Raw genomic sequence first — 26270 nt, forward strand, 5'->3', positions numbered from 1 at the left:
ATCTATCTATTTATTCCAGGGACAATATTTTACAGTACATATTTCAGTACAGCAGGTGGCGGTATGCACCTTATAAATAATGGTCGTAAACGAAGAAGAAGAAGTAACGTGTGCAGTACGACCTTTCCGCCAGTAGGTTGCGCTACTGTCTTTCTGTTTTCACTTTGGGGCCAGACCTCGGTTTTCTCCTGTTTCCAGGTGCTGCAGTTGAGCCCTCCCGCTCTCCGTACAGGAATTTGCAGACTGCATTACGTCAGTTATCCTGCCAGCGGCAAGAAAGTAGCTCCGTCCAGGAGAAGTTCGGTTTCCTCTTTCTGCGGGGAAGTAAAGGCGTTTGTATGTGTTTTTCCCGTCGTATTCACAGTTTGGAGTCCTGTTTTGACGACGGGGAGGGATGGAAGTTTGAAGCGGCGCAGCACGGCTCTCCAGCTCCGGCATGAGAAGTTTGTAAACTGGTTTGTGTATCAACGACGCCGCGGAGTAGATGGAGGAAGCAGAAGGTGAGGAGTCCTCCAGGTTGTAACTTTACACTGAGGAGAGATTAATTCACCCTCTGCCCGTTTAGTCTCAGATGGTGCAGTTTAAACTTTACTTTGCGTTTGACTCACTTTCCCGCAGCTACTCGCTCTGCGCCAGTTTCACTTATTTCGGGCGGAATTTGAAGCCTTGAACGTGACAGCCTGGGTCATTTCTTGCAGGTACAGATGGTTGTTACTGTGCGGGCCGTGGAGGAAAAATTCAAGACTCGTTTCACATGAAAGTCCTCCAAGACACCTGGCACAACGCCTGCTTTCAGTAAGTGTTCCAGTTTGGGGGGTTTACGCGCGCCTGTGAGGACTGTGTGCTGCACGAGCGCAGGTCTGTCAGTCAGTCTGATCAGTGAGTGCTTTGTTTCCATAGAGGAGGGGGAGCAGCTCGCATTGACATGGACACAATTGTTGGTCAACATGCTGGCTGCTTTCTCTCATAAACGCCCTTGTGGATAATCCCAGAAGCTTCTGTCTTGTGGCCTAAACATGAGCTTAGATCTGTTTTTTAACAATCCACCATTGTTTTTTGTGCACAACATGCACCATGCAGGATTCCTGCTTCTTGAACAGACTGTAGAGCTGCAGCGACTAATCCATTAGTTGCCAACTATTAAATCAACCACCAGCTATTTTGATAACCGATTCATCAATTTAAGTCATTTTCTTTCTCTCAAATTCTGATTCCAGCTTCTAAAATGTGGATAATTTCAGGCTTCCTCTGTCTTCTCCGTCAGTAAACCGATTATCTTTGGGTTGTGGACAAAACATTTTGGGCTTTTGCAAACACTTATTGACATTCTCACCATTTCCTTACATCTCACAGACCAAACGGCAATGAAAATAGTTGTTAGTTGCAGCCCCGACAGGTGAAGTGGTCCCACCGTCCTGGGGGACTTTGTCCGGGCCCCCTGCCTCTCTTCTGGGGCTTAATGATTGCCACACTGGAGCCGGTGTGCGCTCTCTGGTTTCCACAGGTCACTGCCCCGTAGTGAGAAACCTGTGTGTGGGGCCGTGGACCCGCTCTGCTGTGCATGCCACACATGATGTGACACTGACAGGGTTTTCCCCTCGGCGAACAGCAAACAGCATTCACTTGTTCTTTCTTCTCCTTGATCAAGCTGTTGCTTCAAAACCGTCAGGTGAGCTTTGGATTGACGGCAGGATCAAAGAGTAAGCGCTCAGTAGTCACCCTGCCTGATTTGACACGAACGTAATAAAACAGATGACTAAGAACTGTGCGCCTGAATCTGCGAATATGGCTGATTTGGAGTTTTCTCTTAGAAGCCACACACTGTAGAGTTTATCCAAAAATCCTCTGGTTTTATGATTGGAGTCTGGCTCTGGAGAACTTCTGGCATGTCCAGAAAGCCTGAAGAATAGAATAAATTAAATGCTGACTCTGTTTTCTGTTTCTGAAATAGCTCTCTTGAATCTTTGAGCCAGTATCCTGCAGCACATTGTCCTTACATAACCTGGGATTTCACTTTTCCCAAACACTGACTCTTCAGCACAGTAACACATGCAGCTACTTAAATCATCTCAGAGGCAAAGTTCCAGACGCAGCTGACCAGTGAACGCCCCCCCTCAAACATTTCTTGCATCCTTCTTCATGGCGTCATCTTTGTCTGAGGCGTCTTCAGTCACACTCCTTAAAAACTTGCAGATATCAGATGTTTTGCGTGTGTGGGAAGCGCGCTGCAGTGCTGTTACTCATCGAAATGTGCAGCGGTTTGTCTCTCTGAGGTTTGACTCCGGGGGTCCAGAATTGTCTTTTTCATTACCGCAGTTGAGATATTTGCACGCTGCAATAATGTGAGACTCTAATCATAGCTCCCATTATTTTGCTTAAAGAGCTAAATCTTGTACTTTAAAGGGAAACACAGCAAAGATAAGATGCCTCTGTTAGTGGTGCTGCTGTTGCTCCGTGCTGCCACTTTGCCCTCCGTGTACCTCCACCTTGTGGAACATTCTTACAAGCTGACGTCACCCCTGTTCCAGTAAACCTGGCAGTGTTATTGAGGCCTATAGGTAACAACATCCACTCTGCTGCGTTCTGCATTCCTAGACAGCGATTCAGAGACGTGAGTCCGCTGTCTCAGACACTGACTGCAGAATCCTTTGTTTTTTTATCCCCCCTCAAGGATAGCTGGATATTTCCTACCATGTACTTCACTGGACGTGTTTGGAGCTGCAGATATTATCATTATAAAACCAGTCACAATACAGGATGGGGGGGCTGGGCGGGGGTGCCTGTGGTCTGTCCTTGTCTTTTCTCTGTAGTAAATCTTCACAGAGACAGAAACCACAGATGCTTTTCCTTTATTGCTTCTTCCTCTTAAGACCTGTGTGTCCTACGTCTTAAATCTTATGCAGCGCTGAACCAGCTCATTGATAAGTTGATTGGAATCTGTTCTGATTGGCAATGAATTGTTTCCATTTTAAAGTAAAAAAAAAAAAAGACAAATATTTGCTGCTTTCAGCTTTTCAAATTTGCCAGTTGGGTGGTTTTTTGGGTTATATTTGATAGTGAAGTGTGTGTTTGGGGTTTTGAGCTGTGGGTTGGATAAAACAAACAAAAATCACAGATCACTCTCCACTCCTTGAGGTCCTTGAGAAGAACATTTGGCAGTCGCACTCGGTCTTCAAGGCGCTGACATAACGTCCCTCCACTCTAAACTCCAACTAAGAATACACTCCTGCAGGAATGTGGATTTAAGGAAATGAGTGATGTTTACTTTGTAGTGTTTGTGCAGGCAGGACTTTTGCATTGTTCACTGAAGAACCACCTGAGCGTACCCCCCCGCCCCCCCACTCACCACCAGTACACACAGAAGGAAGTCAGGTGTTTTTATAAGCACCATTACATCACTTTATCTCGATATATCACCGGGACATAATGGATAATAATTGCAGTTTATCAGCTGGTTTTGTCTGGGAACGTTGTTTTGTTCAGAACAAGGCGGACAAGGTGGAAGTTTTTCTTTCTGCTGCCACACCTGGACAGATACTGAGTGTCATGCATACCAGCTGAAGACTTTTCACAGGTCTTTCTCTCCTCTTTTGTGTGTGTGTCTCTTTTATCTGATTGGACCAAATGAGTGCACTGGTATCACCAGGCTATACTGAGACTGATCGTACTGGTGCTGTTTGCATGCGCTAGCTTGACCAAAACTGCATTTTTGAGGCAGGTACTGATAGCAAAAGTATTAAAGTAGTAGAAAAATGATCAGGATGCTTTAGATTTGCATATGATGACCAGTATATATTTTATATTTACAGAGTAAAACCTTTTTTATTGTTGAAAAATTAACCTGTCAGTGCTAACGCTGATATATCTGTGCGAAATACCCAAGACCAATCTCTTGGTTTCATAAACAGAAACTGTGTCCAGACTGTTTGACAGACAAATCAGATGCTTCCATTACTCCTGCAGCCTTTACCTCAGCGAGCTTTCAGCTCTGCTTCCCCTCATGTCACAGTGAGATGAATCAGCCTGGAGTCATTATCGCGCCGACCTTTCAGAACAGACTGTTTCCTCACATTATTGATATAAGGCCAATAACATAGATGTTAAAGACTAACCGCTGCCCCTGCGTCACAACCAGTGCTTCCCCCCAGCTCTCCGCTAAGACACAAACATGTGGTCTTCCCTCTGTAAGACGGCTCCTTCTTAACTAATGCCAGAAAACTTTCAAATATGTGGAATCTTTGCCAAAGTCAATAAGCCTGGATCAACTATACCTGCAGCGCAGAGAGCAAGACGATGCATGAGGCTCAGCAGAAGGCTGCTGCCAGCACGGCACCAGGAGATCAGCAATGCATAAAAACCACATTCCCACTCCAAGTAACATTTCTGACTCGTCATCTTGGACACTCAGAAAATGTGAGCATTCAGAGCTCTCAGAGTCGTGCTGGTTAAGACCAAAGCCCTGAATTAGAGATAGACGCCAATCAGGAGTCAGCACAGTGTCAGATGGAAGTTTATCATCGTAGTCATTCCTGAAAGCAGCCTGTGTTTTAACGCACACCTGCTTAATCTGGAGTTCAAGAGAGATTAGTCCTGTGGACTGTTTTGCACTCCCGCTCAATGGAAAAACAACGTCCAAACAGCAGTGACACATGATTCATTCGTCTGCACTTCATCACCTAAATCTGAAGTCATCTTTCAGCATCCTTGCTCAAGTTACTTCGAAACTGAGGTGAGCGCAAAGACGTTGAGAAACAGTCGGAGCTGTTGCAGAGTCGGACTGCAGCAACACGGGACGTTTCAGTAACCTAACCTCCGACAGAACGGCTCATCCTTGATTTTATTCTGGCAGTCGAGCCTGCTGCCACCATTTTGCATAACCAGTGCAGCTTGTTCAAGGAACACTCATCGCCTGCAGGTGCTTTCCAGTCTGCTAGCAGCTTTAGCATTCCTCACTCTGAACATTTTGTCCCGAAGTGGCAGCCAGAAAGGTCCCCTTAATTTGCCAGTGTTCCTCTGGATCAATCAGCTGTTATGCAATAAAACGGAGTTCTGGGCGACAAGTTCTGAATATTTACCTTTTAAACTGTTATTTTTGGCCCTAATTAGACAGTTGATGGTAGAATGTGACTATATTGGCAGACAGACATTGATCAAGGTCCCCCACTGAACCCAGGATGTTCGCATATGTTTTGTAACCTTTGACCAAAAGGCTGACTGGATGCCTTACTATTTGCATTGAACTAGATAAGGAAATGCACAGTGAGAAGTTTGTTATGTAAGCCAAAAAAACAGCCAGATCATCTGACGCTCTTTGCCCCCGTGGAGATTCTTTTAGGCTGCTGGTCATTGTCAGAGCGGTGCATCGCTTTTCCCTCAAACAGCTGGGTCCTTTCTAGGTGCTGGAAATTGGCAACCTACTTGGCAGCCTTACTGGTAGTGTGCAGAGGCTAATAACCAAACGTTCCTTTCATCCACCATCTGCAGAGTCTTGCCAGATTCTTCTCTCTCAGAAGTGGAACAGGTCTCTGTTTTTCTTGCACAAATAACAGCACACATGCAAGACGCAGCAAGCACCTCTCAGGGTGAGGTATTTATTGGGCCCTGCACCCCATTCAGGGAAAAGTATATGTTGGCGTCATCGTCATCGGATCATGCCTCCCAGCTAAACTTCCTGTCCTGCTCGACCTCGGACTTGGTTTTGTGTTGAGCAGTCTGATTTATGGTTTCCAGACAAGCTCTCGTGTATCATTTAATGCCATTCGCTGCTGTAACGTCTGTCATATGAGGAATGAGCTTTGAAATATTGTGCAAACAGGTTACAGTTTGTCTGATGGCTCAGATTTTTAACTCTTACCAAACTGCAAATTGTCTCTTTGTGTGACTCTCAGCTCTTTCTGTCTCATCGTGCTGAAACTATCAACTATTGATAGTTTTACATTCTATCAAAAACTATGGTCAACTTTACATTTGACCATAAGCTATTTGAAGGCATTGCTGAGCTCTGGCAACTTGCGATGACTACAGCTGATTAATTGAATGATAATTAAAATAATTTTGTTGCGGTGCTGCTGTCTTGCTTTGCACACATGTGGAGACATGGAGATATCACTCACACACCTTTGAAATTATCAACAGGTCTTAATAATACCTCAGGGTTTTGAGTCTCTGCCACACCACCGTAAACATCATTGTTTTTTTAACGATTTATCTCTTCATTCTTCTCCGTTCATCTGCTTTGTTCTGCACAAACGTGACCATGCCTGCTTTCGTCCTCTCAGGTGTTCTGTGTGCTGTGACCACCTGACTAACTGGTACTACGAGAAGGATGGCAAGCTGTACTGTCGCAAACACTACTGGGAGAAGTTCGGAGAGCTCTGTCACGGCTGCTCTCTGCTCATGACTGGACCTGCCATGGTGAGTCTGCTGCCCTTATTGTGTAAAACTGTTTACTCTCCGCCAAGAGATTTATAAGCAAAAACATTACAGATTCACATGAAGCAACCGTCAAAGGTTTGGGCGCATCTTCTCATTCAGGTTCAATTTATGAAAGAGAATGATGAAAGTGTATAATAACCTACCAGACTGCGAGCGCGGCTATATTCCAGTGTTTGCTGCGTTGTGATTGCACAAGGCTTCAGCCTAATAAAGCCCAACACTGGTCAAGACTATTAGACTGCTGTTACTATATGTGATTGCCAGGCAAGTCTGCCGCGCCACGATCGCACAGCAACAATTGCCAACAATTTCCTCCTCTACTTAAATAATACCAGAATGCCCACAGAGCGTGTCGATGCTCCGTGTGCTCCAGTTCCTCCCCACTGCTCCACCGTCATACTAACATGCATTAAAAGGCAGGGGGGCTGTTTTTGTGGCAATTATTACATTTACAGATGAGTGATACTTAACATTGGCCGCTGCTGAACGTGGCCATTTGGGCTCTAGACCTCGCTTGTGAAATCCCCCTCGGGGCCCCATTATGTTCCCTCTCTGTACAGAAGTTCTCCACAGTTCACTTCCCGAAGCACACAGAGGATCTAGTGGGAAGATGCTAGAACATGAGGTGGTTTTGGAGGCCGTCATGTTCAGTCCTCTGTGGTGAGGTGGCTCTGCAGATATTAGCCACAGTGGAGGATCTGTTGTTAAAGCATTACTAAGAAATAACACGTTGTACAGTGTGCACGTTCAGACTGACACATGCTCGAAAGAAACCTCTTAAAAATGGGATTCAGTCAAATGTGGAGGGCAATACACCTTTGAACCAAACCTTTCTAATCTAACAGTTAAACTCTGGAGTCAAGGTTGGTTTAAAATAACCCAGAAATAACACATTTGGCTCCAGAGAAGCTGGTGTGCGTTGAATTTAATCCAGCTTTGGGTCCGTTTACGAGCTGTAACATGAAATTCAGGTGGCAGCAGCTCTTGCTGGTCACAACCGGGGTCACTTGTCTAACATGGAGCCAGACTGAAGTTTTTCTTTTTGCCACCAAGCAACACACACAATGGACTCTTCTATTTAGTATTGGCATCCTGCTTCATCAGCCAGCCAAGCCAAGTGCTTTTGGCAGAGCTGATTTGGCACAGGAGCCCCTCGGCCAGAAAGGGAATCATTGTGGGCCATCAGCAGAGGAGGGTCATGCAGAGCTGCTGCTGCTCGTTAGGCATTCATGTCAAGAACACTATTGTTTTTGTGCTGTTTGGATTATTTGTTAGTTTATCGACTGATTAAAGATGGCTGTTGTATTTTAAGGCACCGTTTTTCATGAGCATTTTGCTATGGAGTGTCACAGTTTCTACCTCTCCAATACCAGACCGACTTTATGACTCCTCACTTGTTGTGCTGAGCTCGTTCCAGCTCCGTCTTGCTGTCGAAGCCCGAGGCAGGTTGTGACTGCGGTCGGTGGTGGTGGTGGTGGTGGTTCTCTTCTTGGCTTGAAGGCAGGGAGTTACAGACTCCTGAGATGTCACACTGATTTGGCTAACATCACTTTAATCTGTCTGTATCAGCAGGGAACCCTTTCCCAGCATTGACTCACTGAGTCAGACCTGTGACAAATATGGGAAAACATAACAGACACAGTGATTCTGTACCTGTGTCCCACTTCCACACTGCATGTGTTAATGTGAACACTCACATTAGAAAAGGGGCAAAATAAAGTACGCTCAATGCAGTCAACTTTAAAAAAAAAGTGTGCTGCTGGTGGATGTTGTCCCACAATGCAATGCACAAAGGAGAGCTGGAGCAGCAGCTCACAGCTGGAAACAATTAAAACAAATTATGAATGGTGGAGAAACGGCTTCAGGAACACTGCAGAAAACAAAAGTAACCGACACATATTTGGAAAAAAGAACCTTTTCATCTAGTAACAGTAAATTCTCTGCACCATACAGATCAGTAAATGGCTCTGTACAGTGTGTCATATGAAAATGAGACACATCCTGTGCTTCAAACTAATTCCTTAGACTTTATTGTCCCAGAGGGATGATTTGTTTCACAGCAGATCCAGACTCAGCCACAGACAAGACAATACAGAGTCTCCATAAAAACATTCATACACCCCAGCTATCAATGTTGTCAGTGAGGCAGAGGGGACAAAACTCCCGCTGAAGCGAGCTCTCCTCCGTTTTACGCTCCTCTATCTCCGACCCGATGGAAGTGATGTGACAAGACGATTGACGGGATGTTCGGTGTCATTTGCTGTTGTTAGTGCAGGGCGTGGGATGGCTCTGTCGTTCATGTCTGGGTGTCTGGGTGTGGGGAGGCTTATGATTTTAGAGGCAGCATGTGTGACACTGGTATGTTTTGTCTCCACATTACTCAGGTGCTTACATTTAAAATGTAAGCTTAACGCTCAGGTATGTGCACAATTAGATCGCCCGCCTGCTGAAGGCAACACGTTGTTTCTTCTTGCATGAGAGAGAGGAGCTAAAAAGCCAGATGACATGAGAGCGTAACATAAATTTCAGAAAGGGAAATGGTTAATGAGAGAGAGAAAGCACACAACGGACGGTTTCTGAGGGTTCAAAGCGAGCACGTCAGTGAGGCGAGTGGCTCAGACCTGTGGAGGGAGGTGACATCATAGCAGATTCCAGACAGTGTGAGAGTAAAGCAGGTGTTACGACTGTGTCACCGCCTCACAGCAGGAGGAGGGCAGAAAGCAAACACAGAGCACAACACGCTCCTACGGCGAGCAAACGCGCAGCAGAACCGGACGGTTTCGGGTTGGGTGGACGCTTTGATCACAAGCCCGTTTTGTTTGTGGTTCCAGGTGGCCGGAGAACACAAGTATCACCCTGAGTGCTTTGTGTGTCTGAGCTGCAAGGTGGTGATTGAGGACAGGGATACCTACGCCTTAGTCGAGCGATCAAAACTCTACTGGTAAGACGCCTGCACAGGCATTTTTAAAGCTATTTGCACTGTAGCTGGCAGGTTTTGGGCTGTAAAGATGTTGATACAACAGTGAAATAAGAGAACTGACAGTGTTACCGAATGTGAACGCTTCGTGTCTTTTAGCAGCTCTTACAGGAATCATATTGTTTTGTAGCACAAGAGCATTGAACAGAAATGCGTAGCAGCATCTTCACTGATCTTTTTTGGTGTAGTGATTCAGTTAAAGTGTGAATTTATTATGAAAAGCTGCATCTGAAGCATAACAGCGTCATCGAGTTAATGTTCAGCCAGTGTTTGTTATTAGTTAGTCATTAGTCTGTGACTCCTTCAGTCCTTTGAAGACTAACAACAAGCACATGTCCCCACACGCACTGACTCGCACCGTCTTCTGCTGTGCGCAGTGGAAAGTGCTACAAGCAGGTGGTCCTTACACCCATGTTGGAAAAGCGCTCACACGACTCGGTCCTCGACTCCCTCCCCCACACGGTGACCCTCATCTCGATGCCCTCTGCAGCCAACGGCAAGAGGGGCCTCTCCGTGTCAGTGCTGAGGGACGTCAACGGATCAGCGAGTGTCCAAGTCAAAGAGTAAGTGGGACCTGATGGAGAGACAGGATGAGTAATGCTTTATGTAAGACTCTTTATAGGTTTGCTAAATAGCAGTGTGTGTGTGTGTGTGTGTGTGTGTGTGTGTGTGTGTGTGTGTGTGTGTGTGTGTGTGTGTGTGTGTGTGTGTGTGTGTGTGTGTGTGTGTGTGTGTGTGTGTGTGTGTGTGTGTGTGTGTGTGTGTGTGTGTGTGTGTGTGTGTGTGTGTGTGTGTGTGTAACTGTCCCTCTACAAGAGAAGGTCGTGATTGATTGTCCTCCTTCACCTGCTGTCTGTACTTTCCTCCTATCGTGCTAATGCTCACATGTCAGTGTTGGTGCTGTGCTGTTCCAGAGTCAGAGGGATGCTGATTAGTCCAGAGGTGCGAAATGCCATCCACGTCGGGGACAGGATCCTGGAGATCAATGGCCTTCCTGTCGGGACACTGATGGAGGAGGAGGTGGGTCGATGCCTCGCGCACATCTCTCAGACTCCTGCAGTGATATGTGGCGCGTTCTTCATGTGCTGCTAATTAGTGTCGCTATTAAGGGCAAGTCCATTCCTTGAGAGCAATTTGCAAAGCTATGTTCTTATTATACAGCAGCGGCACATGTGATTTGAGGCATTCCTCACATTCCTCCGTCATTTATACATTCTTCAGCAGGGAGAGAGCAGTATGTGGAATGACTGCACTTAAAAGCTCATTCCCACAACCTCACCCTCGCACCACCCTCCCTTCATACCAACTGTCAGCATTCACTGCTTCCACTTATTTAGTTTTTGTTCTGTTTCCACGTTCCCACCGACAGTATCCTGTTTCCTCTACAACAGATTTCAGCGTTACATCCCATCTGAGAGGTTGCATTACGCCTGCTGCGATGAAGTCATGCTTTGTGATTAGTTTTGATGGTTAACTAATGACTTCGAGTGGTTAACTAGAAGTGAGCTCAGTTACCAGTTTATGAGTACGCCCAGCTAAAGATAATGCAGTCTAATGCCACAGTGCTGCAATAAATCCTGCCTTTTATAATGTTTGATATGATGAAATTGTTTTAGGGAGGTGCTGATTCAACTGTATGATCAATTGTAGGTTTTATAGCCAGATTATTGTAATAGGCTGCGTTAATGTAGCCTTTATTTGTGTTTCAGCCTCAGCTGTAAAGTTATAATCATCAGTTTGTGTTTGTTTTATTTTATTCTGTTGACTTTTTTTGATGGTTTTCTAACATTTCATTGTTTGATTGGTGATCATTTATTTTTTGTCTTGTTTTGCTATGTGAGGCATTTAGGGCTTGTATGAAAGGTGCTGTAAAAATAAAGTTCATTTGAGTTGAAGTGATTTGAGCGAGGTGTACCTACATACCTGGCAACTTAGTGTGTGTGTATGTAACGCTCCCACCAAACCAGTCTGACTTTGATAGACAGCTGTTTGCACTAACAGACTCTCGTTAGAGTCTAGCACAGTGAAATAATGTGTTTGTTTTTTTAATGAATTTTCAGCCGTTCTTAAATTAAAATCAGATTTTAGAAACTAATCACTTAAAACCGACGGGTTTGTTTAGGTGGACGATCTCATTCACCGCACCAGTCACACGCTGCAGCTGCTCATCGAGTACGACCCCGTCAGGCAGCGTTTAGACCGGCTCAGGCTGGGATCACCCAGAACCACTCTGGGAGTCCCGGCCACGTCCCGCATGCGTCTGTCCTCACCTTCTGACGCGGTCCTGGAGAGAACCGATGTGGTTGACGAGGGCACGCTGAAAAGGAGGTCTTTGAGGTGAGTTAGAGCAGCCAAAAACTGCTTGAGCCCACGTCATTTCTAGAATTTTTAATCAACCACACCGTCTACTCCAGGCGCAGTAACAGCATTTGTAAGTCACCCGGGCCAAATTCCCCGAAAGAGACGCTTTTCGTCACACGAGACATCGGCCGCTCTGAGTCCTTGAGATCCTCCAGTAGCTGCTCTCATCGCATCTTCCGCCCGTGTGACCTCATCCATGGAGAGATCTTAGGAAAAGGCTTCTTCGGACAGGCGATCAAGGTCAGCTCTTCGCCTTGTGTTTCACCTCTACCTCGTGTTTCCACGTGCAATGGGCTTCCAGTTATTCATGTGCCGCTTTTCTCCCAAAATCAGGTCACTCATAAAGCCACAGGAGAGGTGATGGTGATGAAGGAGCTGATTCGGTGTGACGAGGAGACCCAGAAGACTTTCCTGAAGGAGGTTGGTACAAAACCGAGTTCTGATTCACGATAAGCAGCTTTCAGTGTTAGCGGTCGGATCGTCTTTATCTCTAACTCCTTTCTGCTTCATCTTCAGGTCAAAGTGATGCGAAGCCTGGATCATCCCCATGTCTTGAGGTTCATTGGCGTGCTGTACAAGGACAAGAGACTCAATTTGATAACTGAGTTTATCGAGGGAGGCACCCTGAAAGATTTCATCAGAGACACGGTGAGCTCAATGAGTAGATTCACTTACCCCTCTCCCTGTCCTCCTTCACAGCAGAGCACAAAAAAAGCCTTCAGTGGCCACAGAAAGAGCTGTTTGCAGTGTGGGAGGGGGCTGACCTGAAGTAAACTCAGCACTGATAAGTGGGCTCTTGGCTCTATAGTGGGCTGGCTGGCATGTCAACCGGCCAAGACGTGGAATGAGAAAAGTTGTAGAAAGTGTTCCCAGGTGAAATTTTAAAGAGCCGTGCTCCCCTCCTCCCACAGCGAATATTTTTCAGCAGTTCAGCTCAGCACACGACCCAGGGAGGACAGGGAGAGTGCCTTTTTTGTGTGTGTTTTTGGTCTCTAATTATGTTCAAAGCATGTGGGGGAGGGCCAGTTCTTGAATTTAATTCGGAAAGGTTTAATTTTGTTCACTGTTCCTGTCGAATGCTGTTTTTCTGGCTCTATCTCGGTGCAGAATCAGTCTGTATTTACCCCTGTTATGCATTATAACCTCTGAAGGAGCCTCTATTCATTTATCTCTTTTGTGAACAGGACCCGTTTCCATGGGAGCAAAGGGTGAGCTTTGCAAAGAGCATCGCTTCTGGCATGGTGAGTTGGCCTCTCGCAAAGACATTACTATTAGTGAACTGTTTGGCTGCTATTTTCGGTGGCCTAAATGTGTGTAAAAATGCGTCAGAGCACACTTCCTCACAGGACCCCTTGTGGGCATTGGGATCACCACAAGAGATCCTTCTGATTAGTGGGAGAGTAGGTGATAAAAGACAAAATATTTTCTCTATTTTGTATTTAATTTATTTTCCTGATCCGGATTAAATGAAGCTTTCTTTGGTTGAGCTGCTCACACGTTATGGCTGTTCATAAGTTGGCGTGAATGTGATTGACAGCCCGATCTAGTGAAGCCTCGTGAAAACCAAAAACCTTTTAATGTTTAACACAAAACAATCCCGGCTTCATGTTTTTTTGTTTGTCTCCTGACATCAAAATTAAGCATGAAAGTGATTAAGCATTCAATAATCATGATCAAAGTTAATATGAACAGCTGGTAAATACATCAAATATGTTTGTGGTAACAGTTTAGGTGCCTGGAAAGTCCTTGAGTTTTACATAAAAAACTGTGCAGACCCTGTATTAACGTGTGTCACAAGAGCACCACCAAGCATTTAAAGGTAGAGTGCAACGTTTTGGATAGTAGATCTGATGAAATCTGAGTTTAGCCACAGAGTCGGGCTCACGGAGGGGATGGAATAAAGGTGGTGTTAGTCACGGACGATGTGATGCTGGTGCTGAACAGCTTTTTTTCCACATGTCTGACTTTTACCCTCCCTGACTTTCCTCTTTGTTTCAGGCGTACCTTCACTCCATGAGCATCATACACAGAGACCTCAATTCTCACAACTGCCTGGTTAAACTGGTAGGTGGTATGTCGTCTCAGCAGCCATGACACATCAGAACAATGAGAACAAGGGGTGGGAACAGTTTGTACTTTTTATGAACCGAGTAAAAGCTGCCATGCGTTCAGCTGTGAGTGGAAGCTGTTGCCAGTCCTTTGATTTGCCAGGACGGTTGTCTGTATAAACAAAGTTAAAGTTTAATGAGAACTGAAGACAATATTGTTTTATTTTATGACACTGTAGTAGAGAATCAAAGAGCATTTGCTGTATTTCCTGACGTTATAGAGTATTTCTTCCTCTTCTTCTATCTGGACTTTATATGCTTAGCATGTGAAAAGTTTGCATTTTTAAATGTGGCTCGGTGCCGTAAATGAAAGCGAACCATCGTCTGTCGACAGGACAACACTGTGGTCGTCGCTGACTTTGGACTGTCCCGGCTCATCGTAGAGGACAAAGTTAAGCCTCTGCCTGAAAAATCTACCAAGAAGAGGGTGTTCAGGCGTGTCGACCGAAAGAAGCGCTACACTGTCGTGGGAAACCCATACTGGATGGCTCCAGAGATGCTAAATGGTGAGCTGCTGACAAAAGAAGTGAATTACCGACTTAACATGTTCATTCAGTGGGTTCACTCAAACCTTTACGTGGTGTTCTTTCAGGTAAACGCTATGACGAGAAGGTGGACATTTTCTCCTTTGGAATTGTGCTTTGTGAGGTAAGAACGACAATATATTGGATTACCAAGTCTGAAGCCTGCAGATTTAAAATGCACTTTTGTTGACACCATTGTAGTCAATGGGCTTTGAGTATTGACCCTGGTATTTCTTCAGTGTGTGTCTATCTTCTAATGGATTGATGCTTACCTCCTCTTTTGATCCAGATCATTGGAAAAGTCTATGCAGACCCTGAGTGCCTCCCCAGGACTCTGGACTTTGGCCTGAACGTTGGAAAGTTTGTGGAGAAGTTCCTCCCTGACGACTGTCCGCCAGCTTTCTTTCCACTAACCGTGGCCTGCTGTGACCTCACCCCAGACAACCGGTGAGCACCTGCTGTTGCTCTAATGTATTTAGCTGACGCGTTATTTATTATGAAAAGTGTATTTTTTGCTGAGTTGCTGTGTCTCAGCAACCAGAACAAGGCAAGAGATGTGCAACAGCTGTGCAGCAAAAATATAAAGACGTCTGTGGGAATAATCACCCCCTGATCTTAAAGAGTCTATAGAAGCACTGTGGGAAAAACAACTACATTCAGATGCCATCCTGACCTGCCTGCACAGGGGCACGCCTCTGCTGCATGATTGCTTCCTCATGCTTTCCCTCGACCTTGTCAGGCTGGTTTTAACCCAAAACCCCTCTGTGTGTCCTCCCTGCTTTTTCCTTCTCCTCCTCCTCCCACAGTCCACCTTTCCAGAAGCTGGAGGACTGGTTTGAAGCTCTGTCCCTCAACCAGGAGCTGGGGATCCCCCTGCCAGCCGAACTGGACGAACTGCATCAGAGCCTGAGTCGACTCCACTGGCCTAAAGACGTCTCCCCAGCCCAGAGCACAGAGCAGTCGACATCCCCCACGCCGGCCTCTGCAGACTCCTCCAGCTTGACAGAAAATGGCAGCTAGGACCTCAGCCTCTTTGTTGACCCCCCTGAAGTGCTACACTAATACTGTGGATGAGAAAAAGAGAGGAGTACATTGAACCCGAGCCATGTTAGAACTGGATAACCTGAGGTAGCTGGACCAACGCCGATGAACTGCATTGTGAGTGGAGGGACACATTTCAAAAAGACAAGTGTTAGTTACTGTTTTTTTTTTTTTTTCCTCTTACCCTGCTCAGCCCCCACTCACCACACGCAGGGTCGTACTAATGTTTACTGTGTATAAAGGCAATATGCAACTTTCCCTGACACACGACGAGCATCTGTATAAGGTGGAAGACAGCACGTGACAGCAGTTTTGTTTTTCTGGTTCTGAAGTTGTTGTTTGCTATGTGTGGAATGCCCAGAGATCAGTCTCAGCCCTGGAGAGGACTCGCCTCACTGCAGCAGCTAAGAGAACAAAGACGGTCCGAGTCAACAACGGGCAGGGCTCGGAGAAAGCTGGCGTGACTTAAGGCAGCGGTGGAAGCCAAACGCACACTGACCCCGAATAGTTTCATCTCTCTGAGATTTGACACAAGATGGCGAAGGAATGTTTTTTCGCCCGAGCACCACCGATCTAATTTTTGACGAGACGGTTACAAGTATGATTCTGTACTTTGTCGTCACATGATTTTAATCCGTTTCTAAGACTGATGAACGAACACTATTTAGATTTTTCCTGTGTGCCACACTATCAAACACATGTTTCCTACTTTAAAAACAGGGCTGAAGCTCTAAATTAATACTTGTCAGATATAATCACGCAAGAGTTGACCTTAAAAAGTTGTTTTGTACAGAAGAACTGGATTTTTTTTTCTCAAGCAGTGTATATAAATATGTACATAGTGTGCCTCTTAATTGGATGTCATTTTCTAATGGGAAGTGTAGATTTTTAGACATGTAGTCACAGATGGACGTTTTTGCCTTTTTGCTGTCATCATGCAAGGTACTGACGACCAGTTGTAACCACTCTTATTTATATCAATAGTGTTTCTTAAATAAACCCTCTGACAGTTGATTTTTGGTTGTCATCCTTCTCTCTCACATCACAGTAAAGAATCAGTTTCTTGTCCTACAAAGATCAGATAACAGGGAATTAATTTGTCTCTTTCTGAACATACTGAACATTTTCACTTTTGACTGTTGGTCAGAAAAGCAGAGTTAAGTCTTTTACATGGTAAGTAAGCTTAATGACAATATTATTTATTTTAATTATTACTTGCAGCTTTAATAAGAATCCTCATTATAATTTAATCTGCTGCTTTTAGCACCTTGGACTTGAGCCGTGGATCATCAGAAAACAGTGAATATCGTCTGCTGAAGTCTTCAAAGTTAGTGCCTCCTGTCCAATTAGAAAAGTCAAAAGTGTGTCACTGTCAAGGTGTTTGTGCTGAATAATATCCAGAGCTCCAAACTTCCTGTTAGCGGGTTGTTTTTCTTCTGCAGCTGCAAGAGTTGTTTTTACATGCCTCTTATTATCTTAACCTGCTTTCTCAGGCGAGTCAGTGACTAAAGTGGTGTTTTCAAGAGTTGCCAACAGAGGGAGCTGGTGCGAAAAGATCCAACTGGGAGCAAACCTTCAGTAGCAGGACGACTGAAACAGTCTAATCAATCCTGCTTGTTCTAATGGGGAAATTAAAAAAAACAAAAAACCCTGTTTAATTTCAAATACACAGAAAACATCACATCATATCGTCTGTTTGAGGTTTTATTTCAGTCTCAGCAGTGAAAATCTGCATTCATACAAATACAAGTACTAAATTCAAATGCTCAACAACAGTATTTTGAACACATTGCTTATATGAAGAAAATAGCACACAGATGCTTAAAATAATGAAACAGCAGCAACCAAAAAATTACCAGTGATGTGGATCCAGCAGTAATCACAAAACAAGATCTGGAGTGATGGAGTGATGTCAAACAAACTGGTAATACAAGTGTAACAAACTAAGATCTTCAGTGTGCGATGACGTCTAATTTCAGGCAGGTATTTTCTAAATGTCTTCCTCGATCAGTAGTTCTACTTGTAAAGATGCAAAGAAATGGCCCCTGAATACAAACATACAGCAGGCAACCATGTACATGCATTCATGTTTTTGGATTTTTTTTTTGAATGAACACCAAACTTTGGACTGTTTCTACTCTATTCCATCCGTGTCTCTACCCTGGAGCATCATGACTCAACGTCTGGGTCTAATCTAGGCACCAGCACTTCAACACACTCCCTGTCCTGCGTAGACAGACTGGTGGCTTCTTTATTTCTCTGACGCCATCTGTTCTGTGTTGTGGCAGTGCTATTCTGTCCTGAGGACTAACTACTGTCTCTCATGCTTCCTGAGAGCACTCTCTATATTTCCTGTCACTCCTTAACCTGTGGAAGAAAAGGGCAAATCCTCTTTCATGTCTGCCAATGACCGCCATCATGCTTTGTAACCGCACTGGCTCAGTCGAGTACAAAGAGAAAAGAAAAATCACCCGGGAGAAGATAAATACATTCAAGAGTATCATGCTAAGGCAATTTCCCTTGTCTTTTGTGGACCTCCTTTACCTCATGTTCCATCATCTCATCTCAGAGGAGGATGACTATTTTTGGACACTCTGTGTCAGCGCTGTGTCTCCAAGACAAAGCAGTCTTCATACATAAACGTTTCTCGTCTTTCTCGGCACAGCCAACGGGTCAGTACAAAAAAGATATATATATATGTATTTATCATGTAACCGGACACCTCCTGTGGAGAGACTCTTGTCCACTTGGAAACATACGAAAAACTAAAGCTTATAAACATCCCCTCATTCAAAACACCATCTCATTACAAAGAATTGGTTTCATCACACACATTATAAACACTGGCTAGTCAACATCCATTTGACTAGAAACTCATACTGATATTGAAGTGGGCAGCCACGGCTATCAAATTTATCAAATGTGTATGTTAAAAACTCGTGACATACCTTCATTATCAACAGGCTATCTTCATCGTTTGAAGTTGTCGAGAGAGTGTCCATTGTGTGTCAGCTTATCTTGTTTGTGCCTCGGATGTACAAAAGAAATCAAAGGAAAAGGACACAGAATTCAGCTCGAGTCTTTGGAGCCACACTGCTCCCCTACTCCTTTTAAAACAGAGGTTAGGCAGGGAGGCAGAGAGGAGGAATGAAGATGGGAGTGTTCTGGTCCACAACAACGCATCACAGCCCTTTCTGAGGACTACACGCCGACTCACGCTCCGGGGGTGCCGGCTTGCTGCCCCATGAGAGGGTCCCCGCCCTCCACGCTCTCCTGGACGGGGGTCGTCTCGTGCTCCGCCGTGATTACGATGGTGTTCTCGTCTACCAGCTCGCAGGTGGGGTTGGAGAACGCCGACAGGGGGAGGGTGATCCTCTGCATCTCGCGCTCATAAACTCGCTGCTCGTGCTGCTTCTTCAAGTCCCGACCCCTGAACGCAAACACACAGCAGAGATTCATTATGCTGTGACAAATCTACAGTTAGCGCTCAGATGATTACATCTACAACAACAGCTTACCATTCGCATTTCTGCCCACATGGCAAATATATTATCACTCCCTTTTTAACTCCATTTTGGTCTCCACCTACTCCTGAGGAAAGTATTTGGCGCTTTAGCTGCGTGAACTAAAGACTGAAGCTGAGGCTCGGCAAACCACAACAATGAGCTGAAAGAAGCTAAAATGCTGCATAGAGCTGAGGGAACTGAAGACATAAAACTAGTGCTGTCAAAAATATCGCGTTATTAACGCGTTAAGCAAATTAATTTTAACTGCCTCATTTTTTTATCACGAGATTAACGTTCTTTGTGACCTAGTGAACTTGTAGTTTTTTAGAAGCTGTGGCCACTGCTAGTAACATAAGAAAAACTACAGAATCCGGTTGTAAACTGAAAACAAAACAACAGGCACGCACCACGCACGTGTTTGGTCTTGCCTGCTCGCTAGCTGTAAAGGAGTAGGCTACCGGCGTAAAAACGCCGTAATGGATGCGAACAAGATTCTGAATGGAAAGTTCAGTTTCAACAAGTTATCAGACGGGTCGACTGACAAGACCAAAGTTATCTGTGTGTATTGTCGGTGTGAAATGAATTATCACCGCAGCACATCCAGTCTGAAATACCACTTGATGGCCAAACACACGGTGAATGCGAATTCTCCGCCGCCTCCTTGTCAAAACCAGGCGACAATGGATGGCTTTCGACAGCAGAGGCAAATGGATGCTTTTATGTTGAAAGGAAACTTAAGAAAGGAAAGTTTAAGCCATGGTTTAACTGCACTATAGCCCGAGTCCTAGTTTACAATAAAGTGCACTTTGTAACTTTATCTTGTATCACCCTGTTTTGATCCCTTAGAAAGGGTTGTTGAAGGAGCTTTTTTGTAAACAAATTTATCATCTGTTTATCATCATCTGTTTATTGACAGTGTTAAAATGTGTGAGATTTGATTCATTCAAATGTGAATGACTGCTCAAAGTGAGAATGTTAGTGTGAAATATAACACTACACGTTGTTGTTTTCAATAAAAAAAACATGTGCACAAAGCGAGCCTATCCACTTTTCCACGTTGATAACAGTATTAAAATGATAATTCAGGGGACATTTAGAATAGATAAAAATGTGCGATTAATTTGCGATTAATTGCGAGTTAACTACAACATTCATGAGATTAATCGCAATGAAATATTTTAATCGACTGACAGCACTATATAAAACCAATACAAGTGCCTCCTCAAACGCTCATCACATGATCCAGTATTTATAAAATTATAGTGTTTATAGCTGCTTTAATTAGTGCTCTAAGCCAGTGTAGGGGGGCCCGAGGACCAGAATTAAGAAACACTGCTCTATGCTAAAGATCAAAGCTATCATGCAAATTAGCAGTCAGCGTTGAGTCTTATTTTGCTGATATTATAATAAAAACAGCCACCAGAGTGATGCCTGGTAGCTGATACTGTGTACAGAACCATTTCTGTGGGCCACCCAAGCTAAATATTCATGATAAGCACCTTCAGCTAACACACTGTATGAAGATAAGAGAGCCTGTTATAACAAGAGCCTGATCTGCGGCAAACACAGGGGACAGATGGTGAAAGGGAACAGGGAACCGACAAGCTGGCGAGGAGTTGATCTCCTCCAGGGAAAACGCAGTGCTGAGAAGCAGCTCGAGGCGGCTTTCTACTGATCTGGAGCCAAAACAGGGCAACGTGCTGTTTGAGTGAAAACACTTCCTACCTGCCTGCTTCACTGCAGCATATTGTGCAACTGCTCTGCTGTGAAACACCGTATATCACCACCGATTCTTTGCAATAGGGCGCGGCTCATTTTAGTCTCTAGCTTCAAGCAACTCCTCTGCTGCTTGTTCATGTTCCCAGAAACCTTTTTGGTTTTCCTGCCAAGAGTTAGTTGAGGAGATTAATAGCAGTCTCCTGCATGGACAGTATGTACAACATGTACATGCCTTTGCACAGCTCGCGTGGCCCTGTCCAAATGTAACCAAATCTGCCCACCAGCACCTCTACAGCTCACTAATTAGCATGCCGGCACTCATTTGCTTAATCTGTATAAAAATGAAGTGACAACTTGCAGGATTATGTGGCAGATTATTTCTTGCTCAGGATGGGAAAATTCCTGGAGCTTGTTGCCTTGCGAACTACCAAGGCTAGCTGTTTCCCCCTGTTTCCAGCCTTTGTGCTAAGCTAAGGGTCGCAGGCTACAGCTACATACTTCACAGACAGATATGAGAGTGGTATCAATCTTCTCATCTATCTGTCGGCAAGAGTGAGAATAAGAATATTTAGCTAAATTTCAAACTATTGGTTTAAATAATGATACAGGTTGTTCACAAAGAGATGTTAAAAGACTGATGCATGAAAATCTGATATTCTGTTAACATGATCAGGCGGTGCATTCTTCAGGATTTAGAGCGAAAACAGTTGGCCATCACTGCAGAGCCCCAAGCTCAGGGGGCTATTTGCAGAGCTCGTGGACGGGGGAGGCCTGCAAGGGGTCGGTGTCCTTCTCAGGATACTACCTACTCATAACTGGTTGGTCGAGAGCCTGTTCCCAGCGGGGATATAGTATGGCCTCGTGAAATCTAAAGTGACAGAAGTCAACTTAATTTACGTTGTAGGAGGCAAGTGGTCGTCTACAGCCAGTTTGCCAGGCAACTATCACATTACAGAAGGTGATGTCAGTGTGTGCTGAGGGCAGGCCTAAATCCTCTGACATAATATGCTGCTCCTCCTTATCAATAATCACCTCCTAAAAATAGCAAACAAAGACAGGGGCACTGCTAATCAGATCTGAGAGCCAAGCACAGATGTAAGGGCATTTTGTGCTGTGCCAAAGGGAATCCGAGTCCCCTCTTTCACAACATTGGGGACGTCACTTTCCATATTACATAACTGCAGCGAATGTGCAGCTTTCGTTATCCAATCCAACCCCTCCTCTGCGATCTTGTCTCTATCCAGAATAATAAATAAGACTGCTTAAAATAGATGGCAGGCATTTTATTTCCTGCCATGTTGCCACACATGGTAAAAGCAATAAAATGGCTGAATTATGCCCAAGTGGAACAATGGCGAGCATCGTTGAGGAATGTGAATAACAGCTGATGCCCTAAACTCAAGAGACCATTAACATGCACGCTATCACACTACCCACACTGGCATTTCTATTACGCATCTTAAAGCTATCACCAACGCTTTGTGTGCCGGTGGAAACAGGAAGCCAGACGAGGGCTCTGAAGCAGCACATTTTGTCTTAATGCCACAGTTGCAGTAGATGATCACAAGGTAAACAGATTAAATGCCTCTTCAAAGGGACAAAAATAAGTACATTTGGGTCCTTTTTTGTAAAATCCTTCTAATACTGTACCAAATGATCTATAATCTTGCTGTGATTAAGATACTGACCTCTTGTAGAAGTAGCCAAATGTGATGCCTACTCCAAGGATGATTATGATGGCCATCATGAGGATGCCGATGACATAGCCTGACCAACAAAAAGGTTAAAAATTCAGTATGCATAGCCTATAACTGAGGTTAATTCAAACTGCAGGTTAGTGTGTACTACCAACATCATATGTGCTGTATATCTTTTTAGAGTCACAACTACAACTTACCGAGCATGCCAAGGTCCTTTTTCTTTTTGGGGCCTGTGTGCACTCGCTGGCTGATACCCATCACTGGCTGCACAGCAGCAACCTCTCCCTGAGAGGGACCTGACTTGGCCAGCTGAAAGTTCTCCGTGGAGGGAGTGGTTCCTGGTGGGTTGAGGGATCCGGCCTCTACTGGCACGGTAGATGCTTGTTCTGAAGACACAATTAACAGTTAACAGTGTTAACTAAGCTGCTGCTGAGCCAAATCATATCAAAGTAAATCTGTACACCGTCAGAGATTTATAATATCACTTATACCTTTGCATCTCTCTGTTTAATGTCTAAGTGTGTATGTTCCAAATTGCTGAGCAGGATTACTATATGGCTGCTTTATGTTTGGATTTTTATGGTTTTTGCATCAGTGTGATGAAGTTCCTGTATTTGTCAGAGTAAGATCATGTTCTTTTTTCCATAAACAGTTCATGAATTGATTTCCATTCATCACAACATAAACTGATATCACATTGTAAAGTCACATATGCCCTGGTGGAGGATTTCATCCCGCTGCCTCTCCTGTTATGGTACGGTATGGCATGGTAGTTTATCAGATCGATCTTTAAATGTGCCCCCATGCACATTAGCGTCTTCTGTCTATTTGTGTCTTAGTGTTTTATCACATTACATTTTATTACATTAATCAACTTGACTTGATCTAGGCCGTGTGGTTTCCAGTTACTGCTGTTACTGACATAACCACTGACACAACATCCTCTGCAGCGATGGCACAGCTCTCATGAACTCGTTGCAAAGTGCGTGCTTTTTTCAGACACGACCAGGCTCCGCATGCTCGACTCAGCGGCAGATGTCAACATCTGCTCTTTAACTCTTTTCTTTCCATTTCCTCCATACAGGCTGTTGTTTACGGTCTCGGCTGAAGTTAAAGGGCCTGAGGTCATAAAGTGAAGCAGCCAATTAGATGCTGTCTCCAAGATACAACTTTTCCTCTCTGCCAATGAGCTGAGGTTGGGGTGTGGTCAACAGCTTCCTGGAAACTGAACTTTTCAACATGTGACTGCAGGCTTTGTTATTGTATGCCTTGGGTTGGCTTCTCAGAGCAGAAGGAAACAAAGGGCAAAGTGGACAGGGCTCCTCACGCTGGCTTATCCCTGACCAACTGACCTACTACAAACTAATACTCTTAAATGGTAAAATCCATGTAAATTGCCAGCAATTCATCTCTGAACAACGACTTACACATAGTTAAAAAAAACTTTTTTGCTGACCCATGAAAGTTTAAAATTTGGCTTCGTCCTCTCTCATCAAGCTTCCCAGCCTTTTATTTTTGTGTTGACTAATTGGAACATTTGCATAGCTAACATTTCACCTCATTATTTTCCCTTTGCATAGCCCACTTTTTAAAATAATGAGAGCCTTACGGGAAGAGAAAGTAATTGCTGGCAGCATAAAGAGGACATTCTGCATTTTGAGAGACAAGCTGCCATTTCAGTGTTGCTTTGTCATTAATTTGCATACTTGTCGTTGCCAGGTCAGACTTTGGCAGCAGGGATTCTGCCAATTTGTCCATAAATATCTACAAATATATATCCATTCAGTGTGTGTACAGCGTTTACCTACCTTTGCATGAGTCAATTGCACAGAACTGTCTCTGGACCGCCCCATCTGGGCCAGCAATGTAGCACCACGGCCTCTCAGAGGAGTCTGGGTTTCGGCAGTAATTGTGATCTCCAACACCTACAGGAGGGACGATACAAACAGTGCACGTGTGTTACTGCTGCCTCATGGTAATATAGGCCTGTCTCTGTCTGTCTGGCCGTCTGTGTGTCTGCCTGTTTGTCTGTCCTGCTGTGTGGGTTAAACACTGGATTCATTAATCATTAACACTGCATCATCACACTACAATGAACAGGCCGCCATGAGCACAAAGAAGGCAAACAGCAGCTAGTGTATAAAAGAAGCCATTTAACACCATAAATAGATTAATCTCAGCAGTGGCTGGAGTGTGGGCTGTAAATATCATCCCTGTAAGATTAAACGCAATCCTGTGTTATACTGCATCACAGCACAGATGTTGGAGTTGCTTGTACTCCTGTAAGGAAACTGTTGTAACTATCAGCATCAGCAGACAACAGGTGAGGAGTCACCACATCATCCTGCATTTAATGATCTCTGCACTGAAAGACGCATCAGTGGAGGCAGTTCACCTGTCTGTGAATCTGGATGGATGTCAACGTCATAGTCTCTGATGGTGTTGGTCCAGTTTAGACAGGTCAGACCCGAGGAGGAGCTCTGTTGTTCCCCTCTGTACTCCAGGCCACTGGATCTCATGCAGTCTGAGAATAACAACATCACATGAGCGCACAACACATGCGACTGATTGCGCAATCACAAGGCATAAAAATATTATCATGATACAAATGTGCGTTAAATGTGAAGAAAAGCAGGCAATGATCCTGCTGTATCATGTTACCTTTCTGATTTCCATTTGATGCACTGCTCTCCACAATCGCCACGCTCAGGAAAACAGCGTGCAGAGAGAAGAACACTGCGCAGAGCTGACGGGCTGAATCCACAGACAGCATGGTGGGGTGATTTTCCTCCAAACTTACGAAGACAAACAACCAAAAAATGCAAAATGGACGAAGAGCCTGTGCTGAATGGGCATCAGACACACTGCTCCTTCTGCTGGAGTCCCAGCCCTTGTTTTTGTCAGTGGGGCTCAGCTTTCTTCGTAAACAGCCTTCAGGAGGAGGAGCTGCCCTTTGCAGTGCAAACCTCAAGGTCCTAAAGCCTCACCAGTTTCACACACGCACACGCACATATGCACGCACAGACACACATATGGGGATGCAGCTGAAAAACACCCAGGCATTTTATCATGGCGTGCAGCCTTGTGAGAATAAACACAATAACAGGCAGAAAGGAAAGTCAAAAAGTTCATTCACATTTTGATTCAAGCTGCAAATGGTTACTTCAATAATCCATTCTCAAACTTTACACTTTTCCTTCCCTCTGTCCAACAATAATTTCCACTTTTATTGCATTCTCGTTTGGTTGCCTATAAATAGCTGCTCTGCTTTCCATTTTCATTTTAAAATACACTGAGTCATTACTTTCCGTTTATAATCCCAGAGTCTGATCTGGCTCTTATTGCTTCGTGCATCAGTCCAAAGCCGGTCTTCCTGCTTCCCAGGCTTCCTGTGCACCCCATGAGGCCTGTTTTTCCACTGGCCTCAGTCAGGAGAGGACTCTGCAGATAAAGGACAGCTGCCAATAGTATTTGCCTCTATCTGCCTGCGCACAGGCAGCTTTGTGCTGAAAAGCAGTGAGGCCCAGTGTCATTGTTGGCTGCCCGGTAAAGAGGGCAGCCAGTGCCTGAGTCAGTCTCTGCTCACTAAGCCACTTTTCAAACAGATGCTCGCTCAGTTTTCAGGCAATTACTAGAGTAAACACACAGCATCTGTCCAGCACTCTCCAACACACTCATTCAGGGTTACAGCCTCTCCAAGCATGCACTGGGTGACACTACAGCGTTACATTTGGGATTAAGCCCACTCATGTCTACTGTATGGAAGCACCTTTACACCACAAAAAGATGCTCGTTATGATGTCACAAAAATAAAAATGCTTACGATAAGTCAGTCATGCAGCAGTCAAAATTTTAACCTAGAGTCAAAACTCTAAGATAAAAAGTCTAAATATTGACTT

General features: G+C 44.6%; 2 protein-coding genes across 2 annotated transcripts; one reads left to right on the forward strand and one right to left on the reverse strand.

Annotated features, from left to right (window-relative positions):
* Positions 1-219: 219 nt before the first annotated feature.
* limk2 (LIM domain kinase 2) lies at positions 220-16459 on the forward strand. Its single transcript, XM_070965227.1, has 16 exons — positions 220-500; positions 699-795; positions 6279-6414; positions 9267-9376; positions 9790-9975; positions 10327-10432; positions 11535-11749; positions 11827-12013; positions 12107-12193; positions 12290-12421; positions 12958-13014; positions 13772-13837; positions 14216-14387; positions 14474-14529; positions 14695-14852; positions 15212-16459. Exons 1-16 carry the CDS (start codon positions 485-487, stop codon positions 15423-15425), a joined length of 1995 nt encoding a protein of 664 aa, XP_070821328.1. The 5' UTR covers positions 220-484; the 3' UTR covers positions 15426-16459.
* Positions 16460-17139: 680 nt separating this feature from the next.
* On the reverse strand, positions 17140-25276 carry pik3ip1 (phosphoinositide-3-kinase interacting protein 1). Its single transcript, XM_070964547.1, has 6 exons — positions 25033-25276; positions 24767-24895; positions 24180-24296; positions 22569-22757; positions 22360-22438; positions 17140-18876 (listed from the first exon to the last, which is right to left on the reverse strand). The coding sequence occupies exons 1-6, from the start codon at positions 25142-25144 to the stop codon at positions 18660-18662; spliced, it is 843 nt and encodes a 280-aa protein (XP_070820648.1). The 5' UTR covers positions 25145-25276; the 3' UTR covers positions 17140-18659.
* Between the last annotated feature and the right edge of the window lie 994 nt (positions 25277-26270).

This window comes from Chaetodon trifascialis, chromosome 6, assembly GCF_039877785.1.
Source record: "Chaetodon trifascialis isolate fChaTrf1 chromosome 6, fChaTrf1.hap1, whole genome shotgun sequence".
NCBI classification, from domain to species: domain Eukaryota; kingdom Metazoa; phylum Chordata; class Actinopteri; order Chaetodontiformes; family Chaetodontidae; genus Chaetodon; species Chaetodon trifascialis.

Coding starts and splice junctions, on each gene's coding strand:
- limk2 (XM_070965227.1), top strand. Junction 796..6,278: donor TGGCACAACGCCTGCTTTCA/GTAAGTGTTCCA, acceptor TCGTCCTCTCAG/GTGTTCTGTGTGCTGTGACC. Junction 14,530..14,694: donor TTGGAATTGTGCTTTGTGAG/GTAAGAACGACA, acceptor CTTTTGATCCAG/ATCATTGGAAAAGTCTATGC.
- pik3ip1 (XM_070964547.1), bottom strand. CDS start 25,144: ATGCTGTCTGTGGATTCAGCCCGTCAGCTCTGCGCAGTGTTCTTCTCT. Junction 24,896..25,032: donor ATCAAATGGAAATCAGAAAG/GTAACATGATAC, acceptor TGTTATTCTCAG/ACTGCATGAGATCCAGTGGC. Junction 22,758..24,179: donor TGCAATTGACTCATGCAAAG/GTAGGTAAACGC, acceptor TTGTGTCTTCAG/AACAAGCATCTACCGTGCCA.